The following is a 17113-nucleotide window of genomic DNA, read 5'->3' as shown; positions in this document are numbered from 1 at the left end:
GATGACATCACTGACCTTGGGCAAGTCTGTGGGTCCACCTCAGCTCAAATTAACATTTGTGTTAATGTGGAGGTGGTTCTTACCCTCTCCTTCCACACCTGCTCACTTGGAAATCTCTGAGGAATGTGTGCCACGTTTCTCAGGATACAGCCAGGGTCTGCTCCTGCTGCCTTCTCTCTCTTAGCAAAGCACTTGCACTTTTTTTTCCTGATTTCCCATCTCTCTTACATCATTCCTGGCATCAGTATCTCCTCAGGTAAGTGAATGGGTCTGAACCTTTCTCCCCAAGTGATGGGCAGGTTTTCCTTTGGGATAGGAAGGAGATTCCACTTCTGTGGTCTCACAGGTCAGGAGTTTATGTGCCTTTATGATAGCACATAGCTTTGATGACATATCCATCTGAATTCCTGGAGTGGTTTTCCTTTGAGTCAAGCTGCTCATTGTCTGCACCAGAATCTGCTGCTTGAGCTTTCTTTAACAGCTTATTCTAGAGCCAGCCCTGGGAGAGGGAGTTCTCTGAGGTCAATATCTTCATTTACAGGATTCCATATGGGATGGGAGATGGACTTTTCCTTTCAGTGTGTTTCAAATGTAATCCTTGAGCACAGAGAATCCCAGGATCTGTAGTTTAAGGAGCACCTGCTTGATTTTAAGGCTCAATTCTCTCCCTCTACTCCTCCCTCAGTTTTTTGCCCAGTTCTGAAGGGGAAGCGAGGATGACTGCAGTGGACACGCTCTCGGACAGCTCCGAAGTGGTCGAGATGGAGGATGTGCCTTCCCAATTCCAGGTGCAAAAGCATTCTTGGGATGGGCTGCGTGACATTATTCACAGCAGCAGGAAGTACTCGGGCATGATAGTGAACAAAGCTCCCCATGATTTCCAGTTTGTCCGGAAAACAGAGGAGTCCAGCCCGCACTCTCACCGCCTCTATTACCTGGGTAAGCCTCGTGCCAGCATCAGGGAAACGTGGGGCTCTTCCAAACTCAGCAGGCAAGGGAAGGGAAGGGGAGGGATGGGAGAGATCTCCCTCTGTGAGATTTGGGAACTGAGATTGGGTAACGTGGCTCGAGGTCTGCAGGATCTTCTGCAAAGCCTGGGACTGAGCAGGGACTCCCCAGTGCCAGACAAGCCTCAAACACAGGGATCAGCTGTGACAAGGGGAAGTGTTGGCCAGCCAGCACTTCTGTGTCCTTTGTCACGCAGGGGATGGGCCAAGAGAAGGGACTATCTCATGCCTCTGTAGCTTGGGAGAAGTGGGATTTACTTGCTTCATTAACCAGACTGACTTTCCAAGAAACTCGCTGTCAGTAATGACCAATTACATGTTGCAACATATTAATGGCAGGATGGTGGTGTCTCCTGCTGTGTTAGGTATCATGAAGGTAGGATGCTTTCAAGAGCAGGGAAGAAAATTGAGGTGGGAATGAGCTGTTCCTGGCATTTGCAGGGAAATATTCCTTTCCTTCAGTGGGACTGAAAGCAGAATTCCATGTTGTACAGATCCCTTGTTACAGATGGAGCCACGATGTAATTAGTGACAGAGTTGTTGGATTTTAGTAACTGCTGGATCATTTTGTGGCTGGTAACATGGGAAGCTTTATAGACTATAAAGAGTTTGTTGTGCTTTGGGGCATGAGCTGATCATTACTGGGCCAGTACAAAAATTGCCAGATATGCAACTCTGTGCAGTTACTGCTGCCCTGAAGTGACCCTGCTGTTCTTCCTTCTTTTTCCGGGTTTTGAGTGTAGGTCACTGTAGGATGCTGGATTTGAGGGACTGATTTGTGTTGTCACTAAGCAGCTCCTGTGTGCCAGTGACTTGATTTGTGTGGTTCTCATAAATTCTTGGGACACAAGTGCTGCTCTGAAGGGCAGGATCCAGAACTGGCATATTTTTCTTGTCAAGTCTGAGCAGTGAGGCTTGATTTAAAGCTGAATGTATTTCCAGTTCACTTTGATACTGGTTTTGATCTAGATGATTAAAGAACTAAGTGGCTAATTTAAAATTTTTTTAATGTTCTGTTGTATGAAATGGCAACCAAACCAGCTACTGGGTGGTTGGTGTTCTGCCAGGGTGTGACTGCTCCAGGAGCCAGAACCAGGAATGAGGATACACGAGTGCCTTTTCAGTGTTTCCTTCCTTAAGGAATTGTACAGGGCTTAGAGCAGGTTAATCCCTCAGTCAAGATCAGCATCAGCCAGGTAATCCCAGGGTACCTCTGCTCAGATGTCCCTAATAAAGCGTAAATGCTGATTTAAATGCTGATTCTTTTCCATAATAAATGGACACTCCCAGGCATAGGGCAGCCACAGCTTCTCTGGGCAGCCTGTAAGTTCACAAGTGTTTAACTCAGTGTGCTGTTACTGCCCCAGCATGAAATAACATTTTAAAGTGTTTAAATAAAACTGAGCAGTGGATGGAGAGTCCTGATGAACTTTGCTGTAGGGTTGAATATTTCATTTGCAAGCAAAGTAAACTGTCTTTTGGGGAGGAAAGCAATATTTTCCTTGTAAATGCCAATTGATTGTAGTCAGCTTGAGGTCATTGGAGAAAGTTCTAACATCAGGGGAAGGGAAGTCCAAGTCACATTTGCCTGAGTGTCAGATATGTGTGTCCAGAGTCATTTGTTCCTCTGTGCAGTTTTTCCTGTATGGCCATCCTCAATCATTCCTGGGCCATCCCCACAGAGTTTTGTGTTGTATCGTGGCAGATGCTGCTTATGTTAAACACCACATGCTCAGCACTTTGGTGTTCCTGGATCTCTGAGGATTAGATCTTCACATATTGCTCTGCTTCCTGAGCACTTATTAATATTTCAGTTTTAATTTGAAGTAACTACTGCTGGGTCAGCCAGCTCAGAAATCTCTCTGTTCTGCCCAGAACATGTGCAGAGTAGGCAGTATCAGGGCACAGATCCCTGAGTGAATTTCTGATCCCGGGAGTCTCTGCAGCATAAGCAGAGGGCAAGTTCATGGTCTTTGTTTTGGTGGAAACTGTCAAAATCACATGTGAGGATATTTGATGGTTGTTTTGGAAGTTGGATTAAGGCCAGGAGCTCATTTGATAACCGCGGTCAAAGGCTTATGTAAAATGACAAGGTCTTTTGACTCTGTAGGATACTGTTTCACATTTGAATGGGCTCTCTGGAGCTTCCAGGCTTTTCCTTCCCCCCTTGCAAGCTGCTGCCTTGGCCTGAATCAGGTCCCTGTAGCAAATTTCTGTATGAGAAATGTGGAGAGTAATGTTGAGTCACCCATTCAGGGAGTGGTGCTCTTAGTGTGGATCTGGAGCATGGGAGGACAGGCACAGAGGGGAAAGTTGGACCTAAAACATTCTGGAGGGGTGGGATATGTTAAATCTGGCTCAGGAAAATTCCAAACAAATCAATATCTAAGTGGTTTAGATGTTATTCTGGGATTGATCTGGGAGCTGCTTGGGAAGGAATGTGGGTAAAGGTCTCTGGGCAGCCCCAGCCCCTGTTTGCGGACTTCTGTTTGAATTTGCTCTTTGTCCTGGCTAATTCATCTTGAGTAGGATGATGCTTTTGTCCTCCTAATAGGAATGCCATATGGTAGCAGAGAGAATTCCCTTCTTTACTCAGAGATTCCCAAAAAGGTACGGAAGGAGGCCTTGCTGCTCTTGTCCTGGAAACAGATGCTGGATCACTTTCAGGTAAGCTAGCTATTCCCAATTATAATTATAGGATTATAATTGGGAAGAGCCTGGGGAAAGTGGGTGATACTGTGGTGGGGACATCTGTGTGGTGTCTGTCATCCTTCCTGCTTTTAAAAAGTTGGGAAAGTTGAGTTTAAATTGCTGCTTCTGCCTTACACTGTTGTGAGTGCACCAGAAAGGGAGGGAACTTTCCCCTCCCTGGTTTCAGTATCTTCGTGTCCTTTGTCACTGGCAGAATTGGAGGGTGTTGGTCTTTTCAGCCCGACTTAAAAAGTTCCTGGTGGAACAGAATTTATCTGCCTTGACCCCATTTGGGCTGCGAGTTCTCTCCAGGGTAATTCAAGATCCCGGAAGAACTTTTGTTTGCAGTGTCTGACATGGAAACTGTTTGTGAAGGCTGCAGATAACGTCATTAAGTTAATTGGTTACATCTGATTTGCATAAGCAGAGCAAGCGCAGCTGTTCTCACTTCATGCTGAAGTGCCAACTGTAGAACTGAGAGATTCACAGCTCATCCCTGCTGTAGGGGGAAATTTGGGGGGTTTAGGCCTCCTGGACCCCACAGCTGTAGCCTGGAGTACCGGAACTGGGGATCTGTACCCTGACACTGCTGCCTGTTTGAGCCAGGGTGTTGTGACAGGCTCAGAGCACTCCTGTGAACGTTGCTCTCCTTGCAGATCCTTTCAGATATTCCTTTCTTCAATTCTAGGCAACCCCTCACCACGGGATGTATTCCAGGGAGGAGGAGCTCTTGAGGGAGCGCAAGAGACTGGGTGTCTTTGGGATAACATCCTATGACTTCCACAGTGAGAGTGGCCTGTTCCTCTTCCAGGCCAGCAACAGCCTCTTCCATTGTCGAGATGGGGGCAAGAATGGCTTCATGGTGAGTCTGCCAGGGACTGATTTCATGGACTCACCTCAAAGGGGCTTGATGGTTTGGATTGGAGGTGGCTGCATGTGGAATCCCAGGCTGGATTGGGATGGAAGGGACCTTAAAGCCCATCCCAATGTCACCTCCTGCCATGGGCAGGGACACCTTCTGCTATCCCAGGGTGCTCCAAGCCCCATCCAACCTGGCCTTGGACATTGCCAGGGATCTAGGGCCACCCACAGCTGCTCTGGGCACCCTGTGCCAGGGCCTGCCCACCCTCCCAGGAGGTTCTCCTGGAGCCCCTTCATGCACTGCAAGAGGCTCTGAGGTCTTCTCCAGTGAACATTCCCAGCTCTCCCAGCCTGGCTCCAGAGGGGCTCCAGCCCTTGGAGCTTCCCTGTGGCTCCTCTAGACCTGCTCTAGCAGGTCCACATCTTCCACATCTTCATTCCTTTGGTTATGGTGGCTGCTCTTGTGTCCTGTCAGGGCCACATTTGCCATCATCCCCTGGCTGTGCTGTGTCTCTTTTAGGCTTTTTCTCTGCAGAGCTGGGAGCTGATGTGGCACCCAGCTCTGTGTGTGTGTCTCTTGCCACAGGTGTCTCCAATGAAGCCTCTGGAGATCAAGACTCAGTGCACAGGGCCACGGATGGATCCCAAAATCTGCCCTGCTGACCCAGCCTTCTTCTCCTTCATTAACAACAACGACCTGTGGGTGGCAAACATCGAGACAGGCGAGGAGAGGCGGATGACGTACTGCCATAAAGGTGTGGGGCTCCCTCCACCCCAAAGGGAATTCCTCTGAGGAATCTGGCCTGCAATACCCACATTCCTGGCTTATTTCTTACAAGTGCATTTGTCTTTTGGGTCAGCATTTTCCAAGGAGATGTAAATGCGAAATGCAAATGCTGTCTCGTCTTTGTTCCTCTCCAGGCTTATCCAATGTTCTGGATGACCCCAAGTCTGCTGGTGTAGCCACTTTTGTCATTCAGGAGGAGTTTGATCGGTTCACGGGCTATTGGTGGTGTCCCACAGCTTCCACAGAAGGTCAGTCACTGTTCTGCTCATCAAATCCTGGCACTGTGACTGCTGCCTCCAGCTAGGAATGAGGTTCTGAGCATGATTTTCCTTTGGGGTGTTCCTGGGGAGATCACCTGAAGGAACAGAGCACTGAGGGGATTATAATCGTGCAGTGTTGGCAGGTGGTCACTAAGAGCTGGGGCTGTACAGGTGTTCCCTCTGCACCAGTGCTCCAGGCAAGGCAGAAACAGCAGGAAATGCTGTTGTAAAGATTCCTGCTCTCTGTCCCAGGTTCAGAGGATTTGAAAACACTGCGGATCCTGTATGAGGAAGTTGATGAGTCAGAGGTGGAGATAATTCATGTTCCTTCACCTGCCTTGGAGGAGAGAAAAACAGATTCCTATCGGTACCCCAGGACAGGTGGGTGAAACACGTGCAGCTGCTGAGGCAGCTCTGGACTCCTGCTGGAATCAGCCCTGGAATTGGGGCTATAAACTTTGCATCATTAATCTGGGCACTTACTGGGATGTAGAAACAGGTTGTAAAAGTTGAGACCTAATTGACTCTCTGATCCCAAAACCTGCTGCAAGAAAGGCTGAACTTTAAATCCCAGCCCTAAATGAAAGGATTGCTGAGGAAGTGGAATATATCTGGTGGCATATTGTGGAATACATTCTGAATCCCATCTTCCCTCTCCCTCCTGGGAACACGCACAGCCAGCTAGGGAAGGCAAAGCAAACTGTTCCCATTCCCAGAAATGACTCTGGTGTTTGCTCACATACAGATTTGATATTTGTAAATTCACACAGAGCCATTTCAGTAGGACCAGGGGCAGTTCTCCTTTAGAAGCTGTGTTTTGTGTAACCACAGAATGTTCAACTTGATCATCTTGGTGGTTTTTCACTTCTCTGCAGGCAGCAAAAACCCCAAGATTACATTGAAACTGGCAGAATTTAAAACAGACAGCAAGGGTAAGGTAAGTGATAACTCAGAAGGGACATTGCACAGGAGGGTTTTTGAAGCTCCCTAGAATTCAAGCAAGGTCACAAATAAATCCTAAATAGTGTTAGTCCAGTTTTTTTATTTTCTTGTGATAGTTGGATCTCTAATGTGTTTATCCAAGAAACAAAAAGACTTGAAAATGCTGACAAGAATCATTCTGGGGGAGATTCAGCTGGGAATGTGGAGGGAAGGGGGAATTGGGGCTTGCCTGGTGCACCATGGCAGAGACAGGAGGGCTGGAGCCAGGTCTAATCTGGGGCTTCAGTCCCTGCCTGTGTCCTTTCCTGTGGCTGAATGCCAAAATCATTTTGCTTTGAAGCCGTTTTTCCCTTCTCTTCGTGCTCTTTGTAGCGAGGCTTGCTTCTCCTGGCCTGACCCTTGCTGATGCCAGTAGCTAAACTTCCTTGTTCTGCCATCTCCCTGAGCTTCCCTGGGAGAAGGTGATGAGCTCTGGTGCTCTGATTTGATGTTGGGCCTTGCTTTTGCTGCAGATTGTGTGTGCTCAGGACAAAGAGCTGGTGCAACCCTTTACTGCCTTGTTTCCCACTGTGGAGTACATTGCCCGTGCTGGATGGACCCGGGATGGCAAATAGTAAGTCCATTTTCATTTTCCTCCCAGAATAACTTTCCCAAGGGCTCCTCTGGTTGCAGACCCTCGACATGCTTCTGCTGTGTTCATGACCTGGTTTTAAAGCCCCAAGTGCCAGAAATGGCACATGAGTATTTGGCCTCTTCAGTGCTGTAACATCCTAAAAGTAGGAACAAAGCAGAGCAGAGTGACAGGCTGTGGGGTTTGTCACAACCAGAGTTAAATGACATTGATACAGTAAGTGGGCAGTCCTGGGGAATTCTTTGGAGCTGAAAATGTTTAACACAGGTACAGGGTGTTTCCTGCTGAAAATGGGGGTGTTCTGTGGGCAGTTTTATCTTTGCTCATTGGCACAGTTTGTCCTGAGTCACAGGACAGAGGCAGGGTCTGTGGTGCCAATGAGCAGTTTTATCTTTGCTCATTGGCACAGTTTGTCCTGAGTCACAGGACAGAGGCAGGGTCTGTGGTGCCACGTCCTTCATGCAGCGTGTCCAAAGAGAAGGATTGCTCTGGGGCTGGCTATTGCTCCAAATGGGATACATAGTCTTGCCTGAAGAGTTACAGAATTCACCCCAATCTGATTGAAATTTTAAAGTTCTTAATTTTCCCCCTCCCAAGCTTGGCTGTTAACTGGTGTGTGTGCCGATTAAGTTAAGGTGACTTGGCTGTCTTTGAAGGTGGCATTCTGTAACTCATCATTAATTTTCTGCTCTGGAAAGGAAATTTAGAGAGCTTTCCAGCAGGTAATCCCAGAGGTGATTGTGATGTTCTGCACCAGAGCTTATCTAAATGTGCTGAATATCTCAGTTCCTGAAATCCTGCGGTGCTGGGGGAGAACTGGCTCTTTTCAAATCTGTCTTTCATGATGAAACTCCCCTGGATGCACTCACAGGCCTTGGGGTGGCTGTGCTTTGCCATCTGTCATGCTGAGAGCCTGCAGTGCAGCACCACTTCCAGAGACTCTCCTTGGAGGGGAGCAGGGCTGGGACTGAAGCAGCTCCTTCCCCTGGCACCCGTGTTGGGTCTGTGCCTCTCCCTGGCAGAGCACGAGGAGGAGGCTGCAGACAGAGCTCTGGGAGGGTGCTCACTTGAGCTGCAGGAGAGCTGGAGCACAAACAGTGCTTCCTGGTGGAGGGGTGTCCAAGGAGGAGTTCATTCTGGAGACAGGGCTGTGTTAGCAGTGCTCCCTTGGAACAGGCACTGGCAAATCTGTCAGACATCTCCCCTGAGCGATACCCCTGTGAAATACCAGAGCTGTCTGGCAGTACGTGTGTGTTGGCACAGCTTCCAGGGGATTAGAAAGCAGCAGTGATGAGAAAAGCTTTGCATTCAGATGCCCAAATCCTTTCTGGCAGCGGGGGGAAGAAAGGGATGCATGTTCTGAGTGTTGGAAAGGGACCTCTATTCTGTGGTGCTGACATTCACCTCCGACTTCTTTCCCCAGTGCCTGGGCTATGTTCCTAGACAGACCTCAGCAGAGGCTCCAGCTAGTCCTTCTGCCTCCAGCACTCTTTATTCCAGTCCCAGAAAATGAGGAGCAGCGTGCTGAATTTGCCAAAACTGTGCCAGAAAATGTCCAGCCATTTGTGATCTATGAAGAAACCACTGATGTGTGGATAAATGTAAGAGGCTCAGGGCTGGGAGGAGAACACAGGCTGCCCCTTCCTCCCTCCCCTCAGTTAACCATTCTCATGTTGATTGGTGTCCAGTTAAGTCCTTGCTATGGCAGCTTTGCTACTCAGTCCCAAATTTGGCGTTGAATCAGGGGTTTGATAAATCACTCACAGGTTTCTCATCTTGTGTGGCAGGTTCATGACATCTTCTATCCTTTCATCCAGCCGGAGGGGGAGGAGGAAGAGCTCTGCTTTATCCGAGCCAACGAGTGCAAAACGGGGTTCTGCCACCTGTACAGGGTGACAGCAATCCTGAAGCCAGGCAGCCACGACTGGGTGCAGCCCTGTGTCCACAGTGAGGGTAAGGGCTGCAGCCCTGGGAGCTCCCCCTCCTGCTGGCCTTTGGGGAGGGCAGTGATTGATGCTCGTGGTCTCTCTTGTAGATGATTTCAAATGTCCCATCAAGGAGGAGGTTGCCCTGACTGGTGGGGAATGGGAGGTGCTGGCAAGGCACGGATCCAAGGTAGGGGTTATTTTTATTCTCTTGCAGTGCTCAGCTCTGCATTGTCTGCCCCCAGTCCTGGCCTGAGTCCTCCTTTACACTTGGGACCTGCTAGAACTGCTTAAGCTTCATTTTGTTGCTGTTTTTATTGCTGCCTCTGCTTTCCCCAGAAGTGCTGTAGGCCAGTGCACATGGATCTGATTGCCTTCTTAATCAGACTTCAGATTGCTCCTTAGGTAAATCCCAGGAGTGGGTCAGGCCATAAAAAAGGACACAAGTCTGAGGTTTAAGAGCAACAAAGAACCATTTTGTGGAGAAGCTGGGGATTGCTGCCGTTGCTGAGGCATTTTAACTCCAATGAGTTCTTGCAATGTGGAAATGTGTCCTGGCACTCAGAGTGAACTCTTGGTCTCCAGCTGATCCCTCAACAGAGCCTTTAGGAACAAGGCAGCTGGGGAATATAAAGCAATTTAGAATATGGAGAAGCTGTATCTGTTGTTGCTTGCAGAACAGCCAGAAATGAATTTTTATTAATCTTGTAGAAACCCAGTTTCATTTTTGCTTCAGGAATTAACTCCGAGTCTGATCTTTAACACTCCCAGGTGATTCTGTCAAAATAAAGACCTTGGCTGTTCATTTCCAATTAATCTGGATTTTCACTTCTCGCTTTTTAAAAGACCAACAGCTTCAAGCTTTTGGTTTCTGCTGCTTTTCCTCAATCTGCAATTAACCTGCTGTCCCTCCCCATGTGGATTCTCACTGTACATGCTGTTGATTTTGGCCACAGCTCTTCCCTGCATGTGTTATGGCTAAAATTGTGTTAGCAGCAATTATTTTGATGCATTTGTTGCTCCACAGGGCTCTGCCTGGTTTTCCTGGCCAATTGAGTTGGATGTTTTTCCCTTTGCTGTTCACAGGGGTCTTCAAACTGTGGGTTAGCCAGAAATAGCACTTGGAAACTGTAAGGTGGAAAAACAGTTCAGTTACTGTTGCTGGATCAATGCAGGATTTAAAAGCTGTCGCCTCTGTTCCTGCCTGACTGGGTGGTTTTTAGAAACAGCTTTATCTGGACAGTAAAACCTATTTTAATGTGTCTCAAAGTTTGGTGCTGAGAGCTGTTAGACTGGTCCTCCCACAAATGGGAATTCATTACCATGATGGCTGGAAAAAAGGGACCTGTACCTTTATAATGCAGCCATGCTGGCTGTGGCCAGGTGAGGGTTGGGCTCTTCTGCCTGGTAACAAGGGACAGGAGCAGAGGAAACAGGCTCACGTTGCTCCAGGGGGATTTAGGTTGGAGATGGGGGAAATGGCTGCACTGGAAAGGTGATCAGACACTGGGACAGTGCTGTCCCGGGCACTGGGGAGTCACCACCCCTGGAAGTGTTCAACAGGGTGTGGATGTGGCACCTGGGGATGTGGGTTAGTGGTGAACATGGTGCTGCTGCGTTCATGCTTGATCTTGGAGGGGTTTTTCCATTTTCTGAGTGATTCCATGGTTCTGTAAGATGCCATATAAGCACAGAATGTTCTTTGTTAAGAGGATGGCTTCCTGTTAACCTGCAGGAACAAAGCCCAGCTCTTAATGCCCATTAATAAGCAAATGTTTTGAGTCTTTAACAAAAGGGCTGAGGGACTGCTGTCTGTCACTGCATTGTGTTGTCTGCAGTTCTCCCAAGTGCTGTGTGTGTTCTCTGGCCCCTCAACCCCCTGCCCTGAGCAGCCCTGTCATGGTCTGTGTGTGTTCTGGGCTGGCAGAGGAGCAGAGCTTGTCCCTGCCTGTCCCTGAGGCCTCTCTCCTGGCACAGATCTGGGTCAATGAGGCCACCAAGCTGGTGTATTTCCAAGGCACGAAGGACACCCCGCTGGAGCACCACCTCTACGTGGTCAGCTACGAGTCTCCCGGGGAGATCATGCGCCTCACCACTCCAGGCTTCTCCCACAGCTGCTCCATGAGCCAGGTTTGTTGTCCCTTGGATTCCTGACTGCCAGGGGTCCTGACTGGGAATGGCAATGACTCGTGGCCAGTAACGAGTCCTGAGCGCTGCTCGAGACGAGCGCAGTGCAGCACCTCATGCCCTGACTCTGCTGTGTTCCCTGCCAGAACTTTGACATGTTCATCAGTCACTACAGCAGTGTGAGCACTCCTCCCTGTGTGCATATCTACAAGCTCAGCGGCTCTGACGATGACCCTCTCCACAAGCAGCCCAAGTTTTGGGCCAGCATGATGGAGGCAGCCAGTAAGTCCTGGGGAGGGGCCAGTGGGGCCTTTCAGTGAGAACTCCCCAGCCCGTGGCCAGGAGTGATGGGGAGGGATGGGGTCTGAGTGCCTTCACTCTGAGGGAAGGTGAATCGTGTTATCTTGTGCGGGAGACACTTCTCACTTGCCCAGGAAATGTTCTGTGGGTTTTGATGTGTTTCACACCTGGAGAAAAAGTCCTGCTCTGGAATGTACAGAGTTGACACACACACAAGGATGGGGTTTTACTGTGGAGTCACTGAATGGTTTAGGTGAGAATGGACATTAAAGTCCATCCTGTTCTCATGCCCTGCCATGGACAGGGACATCTTCCACCACTCCAGGTTGCTCCAAGCCCTTTTCAACCTGGCCTTGAACACTTCAAGGTGCTTTTTTTATTTGGGATTTGTCTCAAGAGGGAAGGGACAAGTACCTGGGATACAGTGGCTGCTCCATTCTGCACTGCAGGTTTTAAAGGTTTAGGTACAGCTCACCTGTACCCTACTGCAAACACTTTGTCCCATCCCTGTTGTTACCTTCTCCCACCCTGCTGTTGTGGCACAGTGCCCATTGGAGAGCTCCCACCTGGTGAGGTTTTCCTGTGGAATCCCTTCCCTGTGCAGGCAGGTGGAGGCTGTGCTTCCCAGCGAGGGGCTTTGCTAAGCCTTGGTGTGGTTTGGTGTTGAAGGAGCCCTGCTCAGGGTCAGCTTTGGACAGGGCTGGTTCAGGGGGTGGGAGCAGAGCCTGCTCAGTCCCTCAGCACTGTGTGTGACCCTCCTGCTGCAGGCTGTCCCCCAGACTACGTCCCCCCGGAGATCTTCCACTTCCGCACGCAGTCGGACGTGGAGCTCTACGGAATGGTCTACAAACCCCACGATGTCCAGCCTGGCAAGAAACATCCCACGGTGCTCTTTGTGTATGGAGGCCCTCAGGTAAAAACCATGGGGAATGCTGGGGTTAGGGCTGGGGCTGCTGCCCAGGGCAGAGCTCTGTCAGTCATGCAGCAAGACTTGCACTTTGGGTAGCAGTGAACACTGTCATGGAATCATGGAATGGTTTGGGTTGGAGTGACCTTGAAGCCCATCCAGTCCCACCTCTGCCATGGGCAGGGACACCTTCCACTATCCTAGGTTATCCAGAGATCCAGCCTGGCCTCGGACACATCCAGAGATGGGGCAGCCACAGCTCCTCTGGGCACCCTGTGCCAGGGCTTCACCATCATTACAGCAAAAAACTTCCTCATAATATCTAATCTAAACCTACTCTTTCTGTCCCTGTGTTTGACCTCTGCTTCAAAGCTCAGATGACTTTTCCAGCATGTGGTTTGATTTCTATGGCTCTGATAGCTCGATGAGTGGCTGCTGTCCAGCTCAGGATCCTGCCACACAGGAAGGCACTGGAAGGCAGCTGCTCAGCTCTGAAACTCTTCCTCCCTCCTTGTGCAGGTGCAGCTGGTGAACAACTCCTTCAAAGGCATCAAGTACCTGCGGCTGAACACGTTGGCATCCCTGGGCTATGCTGTGGTGGTGATTGATGGAAGGGGATCATGCCAGCGAGGCCTCAAATTTGAAGGAGCCCTGAAAAACCAAATGGTAACATCCTCCTTGTGCTGGGGAATCTCTGATCATTTGTCCTTCCTAAGGGTGGTGGCTGCTCATTTCCTGTGTGGGTGTTTCTGTCTCAAGTTTCTACATTTATCAAGTCCACTAACATGAGCCTCCTTTTTGCCTTTTAGGGTCAGGTGGAGATAGAGGACCAGGTGGAAGGTTTACATTATGTAGCAGAAAAATACGGGTTCATCGACTTGAGCCGGGTCGCCATCCACGGCTGGTCCTATGGGGGCTTTCTGTCCCTCATGGGGCTCATCTGTAAACCCAACGTCTTCAAGGTGAGCCTGCACGTGGGGCTGGCACCTTTGGGACACTTGGTTCTCACAGCTTCTGTCCCTCTTGGCAGCTGGAATTGGCCTTTTGGTTTATTTGTGGTGGACAGGTGCAAATGTCCCCCCTCTCCTGCCTGCCTGGAGCTCCTCACTCCAGTCCTGTGTCCTGCTGCAGCTCATCCCTGGCTGGGGCTGGAGCAGGATGGCTCTGGGATGGGCTTGGTCTGCCATACAGGGAGATACACATGTGCTATTGCCCTTCCAAGTCCCCAGCACAGTTTCTGGATCATTCACAACTCCTCCTTGCAGAGGGGAGGCTTTTAGTGCTGATGTGCAGAAATTTTTCCCACTGTGACCACAAGAGGAACAGCAGGAGGAGGAATCTGGGTTGTGTGTGGGATTGCTGAAGGAGAATCCTGGTCTCAGTGACAGAACAGCCCAGAGCCTTTCTGCTGCCTCTCCAGGAAAGCAGGGGACACTTGGGCTGTTGAGCAGGCGCTAATGGAGGCTTGGTGGCACCTCTCTGTTTGACAGATTGCCATAGCAGGTGCCCCTGTCACCGTGTGGATGGCCTACGACACCGGCTACACCGAGCGCTACATGGACGTCCCCGAGAACAACCAGCAGGGCTACGAGGCTGGCTCGGTGGCACTGCACGTGGAAAAGCTTCCCAACGAGTGAGTACCCGCTCCAGACCTGCTCCTGGAGCTCTGCTCAATCCCACAGCAATGGAAATGGAGGGGTTCTGATCTGCTTTAACTCGGCAGCAGCTGGGCCACAGCACGCCCAGCCGCCCTGCCAGGGAGGGCTTGAGGCCCACGGCCATGGCCTGGCACTGCTCTTGCCTGGGTTTGGCTTGTCCAGCTGGAAGCTCTTTGCTCAAACCCTCTGCAGAGCTTTTATCTGGTGCCTCATTGTATTTTCCATCTGGTTTCTCATCCTGTTTCTCTCCTTATCTCTCACCCCGTGTCCAGGCCAAATCGTTTGCTGATCCTCCATGGCTTTTTGGATGAAAATGTGCACTTTTTTCACACCAACTTCCTGGTATCGCAGCTAATCCGGGCTGGAAAACCTTACCAGCTGCAGGTAGGAAGGACAGGAGTGGGGAGGAAAGGTCCCATCAATCTGGGCTTGGTTCCCTGCTGTGTGTTCTGGGGGTGGGAGGGGATGGAGGCAGATCCCCTCGTGCTGTTGTGATGCTGGTGCCAGTGAACACCTCGCTGGACTCAGAGGAGGCCGGGAGGTGGCACTGTGGCTGTTCCATGGCTGCCAGATGTGCCATGTGCAGGCAGAGCTGCTGCCCCGGGGCCTGGAACTTTCCTCCTCCACGAGCTGTTGTGTCCCACTTGGCAGAGGTGGCTGCGGTGAGGGAGGGGTGCTCCAGATCTTCCCTGGCACTTCTTTGTCCTGGTGGAGACTGGATGGAGGGAGCAGGGCTGAGGGGAGGGAGTTCTGTGCCTGCCGAGTGACCAATGCCCTGTGTCTGCCCTGGCACAGATCTACCCCAACGAGAGACACAGTATTCGGTGCCCTGAGTCAGGAGAGCACTACGAAATCACGCTGCTGCACTTTCTACAAGAATACCTCTGAGAGCACGAGCCTCTGCAAACTGGACACTGACAGCTCACCTGCCCCGTGCCCTCCTGCTCCCCGGCAGCGTCCAACCCAGAGCACAAGGGGCTGAGTGCCCACGTCGGGCTGGGGATACCCCCAGGCCAGGGGGAAAAGCTGGAGGGCACCTTCCCTTTGGACAGTGCCACCTTCTCTCACTTTCCAAGCTGGAGGTCTGCTCCTGCTCGGCTGCTCGTCCTCCTCCTCTCCTCCAGCCTGGCTGTTCAATGCTTTTTTTGCTGCTACTCCCTCTCTCCTGGGAATCAATGGACAGTGGTCTGTGTCCTGAGGCTGAGGTTTGTGTCCATCTCTCTCTCCCCAATCCTTTTCCTCTTCCACTGCACCTGTGCAGTTCCCAAACTCTTACCTGCAAGAACTCAGTGCCTGTGTTGGAAACGGAAGAGCCGAATCAGAAGCTGCCTTAAGCCAGGAGTGCGAGGGAAGAGAACTACCTACTGCTCACCTGGGGATCTGCTCTGTGTCCTGGCCCTGCTGCCACACTGGAGCCCTGGGAGCTGAAGAGAGGTCTACAGAAGCATGCAACACTAGTCTTTTTTTATATCTATCTATTTTCAAGTTTAAATTTGCAGAGCAGATGGAGGAAGTGGCCGGGGCCGGTAACGGCGCCCTCTGATCCTTCCTCTCATGGCCGCTCTCACTCAGAGTTGTGCCAACAGGTAGCACTGGCAGCTGGCTACAGCCAGAGCCTCTCTCCAGAGCTCACAGCAGCATTTGGGTTTTTGCAACACAAGATGGATGATATTTATGCAAATCCTCCCTCCCTCCGTTCTCTGTGCCGCCTCCTTGTCCCCTTGTCCTTCCCTGAGCTTTCCAATGTGCACTGAAATTGGCTGTGCTTCAGTTCTCTGCGGGTCAGTGACTGGTCCCCCTGCCCGTCTACTCAGCAATGCTCTCTCCTGGTTTTTATTTACCTGGGCAACAGGAACTGCAGTTCTGGGGAGGGGGATTGAGCAATCACACCTCAGGGGAGCACATCCCCCCCTCAAGCCAAGGGTTCTGCCAGGGGCAAAACGAAAACACAAACAAAACCCACCCAAATGAACCACGTCGACTTGCCCTGGAGTATTTTAAGTGCGTATTATGAAAAGAAAATATTTTTATGGATTCTTATTCTTTTATAATTATGAGTGTAAGATGTAGCGACTCATTAAAATATTGGAAAGAGATGTGGTGGCTGCTTTGGGGGGCAGGAGGAAGCAGCAGCTGCTGCCACAGCCAGAGCAGCTCTGCTGCAAGCCAAGTGCTCTGTTCTTTCTGTGCCGAGCAGTGGAGAGAATATTAAATCCCTGATGTTCCTCGGGGGAAGCACGATCCAAGCAACTGAGGGCTGGGAATCCTGGGCCGTGTGCTTGGCTCAGTGACCTTGAGCAGTCAGCAGCAGCCTGGGGTGGGCACCTCCCTCCCTGCGATGGGACTGGGGGTGCAGCTGCTCTGCTCCCGCTCTGGGACACACTGAGCTGTTTGTGCAGAGCTGGGCCTGCCTCTGCTCGCCCTCCCAGCCCAAAGCTCCCAAACCTGGCCGTGCTTTGCCTTCCTCCGTGGGAGCTGCTGTTAATTAACCCCTGTTAATGCCCTGAGGGTGCTGCTGGAGGCTTGTTCTAAATGCAGAGCTTCTTCCAGATGGAGCATTTGGGTTCCTGGGGATGGCTGGGAACAGATTTTCCCCCCTCCTGTCTCTGTGCCCAAATTGTCCCAATATTGCAGCTGTGGTTTAGCTGCTACAAAGCACCTCAGGTGTGAGTTTTGAGGTCAGAGGGGTGAAAGGAGGGACTGGCGTGGAGGAAGTTGCACCTCTGAGATGTGTCTATAAGAGCACCCTGCAGCCAGCAGAGCTGCACCCTCTGTTCCTCACAGCTGGGTGGGTGCTGCTGGATGGTAAGAAGCTTTATTTTTGCAGAGTTTGTTTCTGTGCTTCCCTAATTTAATTTTTAGGCTTAATTGGAACTGCTTTTTCCTGTCCCCGAAAAGCTGAGTGTTTCTTAAAATGTCTTAAGACGTCTAGAAGAGTTTGCAGATCTGTTGGCTCCTCTGATCCCCCAGCTTGCTGCTGGACTTTTTGGCACCCTAGAAAGGGGTTGGTCATCTTC

General features: G+C 50.6%; 1 protein-coding gene across 2 annotated transcripts in view; it reads left to right on the top strand.

Annotated features, from left to right (window-relative positions):
* The window catches only part of DPP9 (dipeptidyl peptidase 9), a 17148-nt gene extending 1799 nt beyond the window's left edge, over window positions 1–15349 (top strand). The window contains exons 2-21 of one of the 2 annotated variants that reach the window (XM_031064007.1): window positions 686–788; window positions 885–939; window positions 3562–3674; window positions 4387–4560; window positions 5146–5314; window positions 5481–5594; window positions 5859–5987; window positions 6482–6543; window positions 7061–7161; window positions 8603–8780; window positions 8967–9132; window positions 9215–9294; window positions 11082–11234; window positions 11378–11513; window positions 12299–12444; window positions 12958–13104; window positions 13248–13400; window positions 13929–14071; window positions 14369–14480; window positions 14892–15349. In XM_031064007.1, coding sequence (XP_030919867.1) covers window positions 686–788; window positions 885–939; window positions 3562–3674; window positions 4387–4560; window positions 5146–5314; window positions 5481–5594; window positions 5859–5987; window positions 6482–6543; window positions 7061–7161; window positions 8603–8780; window positions 8967–9132; window positions 9215–9294; window positions 11082–11234; window positions 11378–11513; window positions 12299–12444; window positions 12958–13104; window positions 13248–13400; window positions 13929–14071; window positions 14369–14480; window positions 14892–14984 — 2527 coding nt within the window. In that variant the 3' untranslated portion in view covers window positions 14985–15349. Of the gene's footprint in view, window positions 1–685; window positions 940–3561; window positions 3675–4386; window positions 4561–5145; window positions 5315–5480; window positions 5595–5858; window positions 5988–6481; window positions 6544–7060; window positions 7162–8602; window positions 8781–8966; window positions 9133–9214; window positions 9295–11081; window positions 11235–11377; window positions 11514–12298; window positions 12445–12957; window positions 13105–13247; window positions 13401–13928; window positions 14072–14368; window positions 14481–14891 lie in introns of both variants that reach the window. The other variant, XM_005429458.2, reaches the window with a different exon arrangement.
* The last annotated feature ends 1764 nt before the right edge of the window (window positions 15350–17113 follow it).

Source organism: Geospiza fortis, unplaced genomic scaffold, assembly GCF_000277835.1.
Source record: "Geospiza fortis unplaced genomic scaffold, GeoFor_1.0 scaffold299, whole genome shotgun sequence".
NCBI lineage: Eukaryota > Metazoa > Chordata > Aves > Passeriformes > Thraupidae > Geospiza > Geospiza fortis.
The sequence above is the reverse complement of the archived record's forward strand: the minus strand, read 5'-3'. Positions and strand labels throughout refer to the sequence as shown.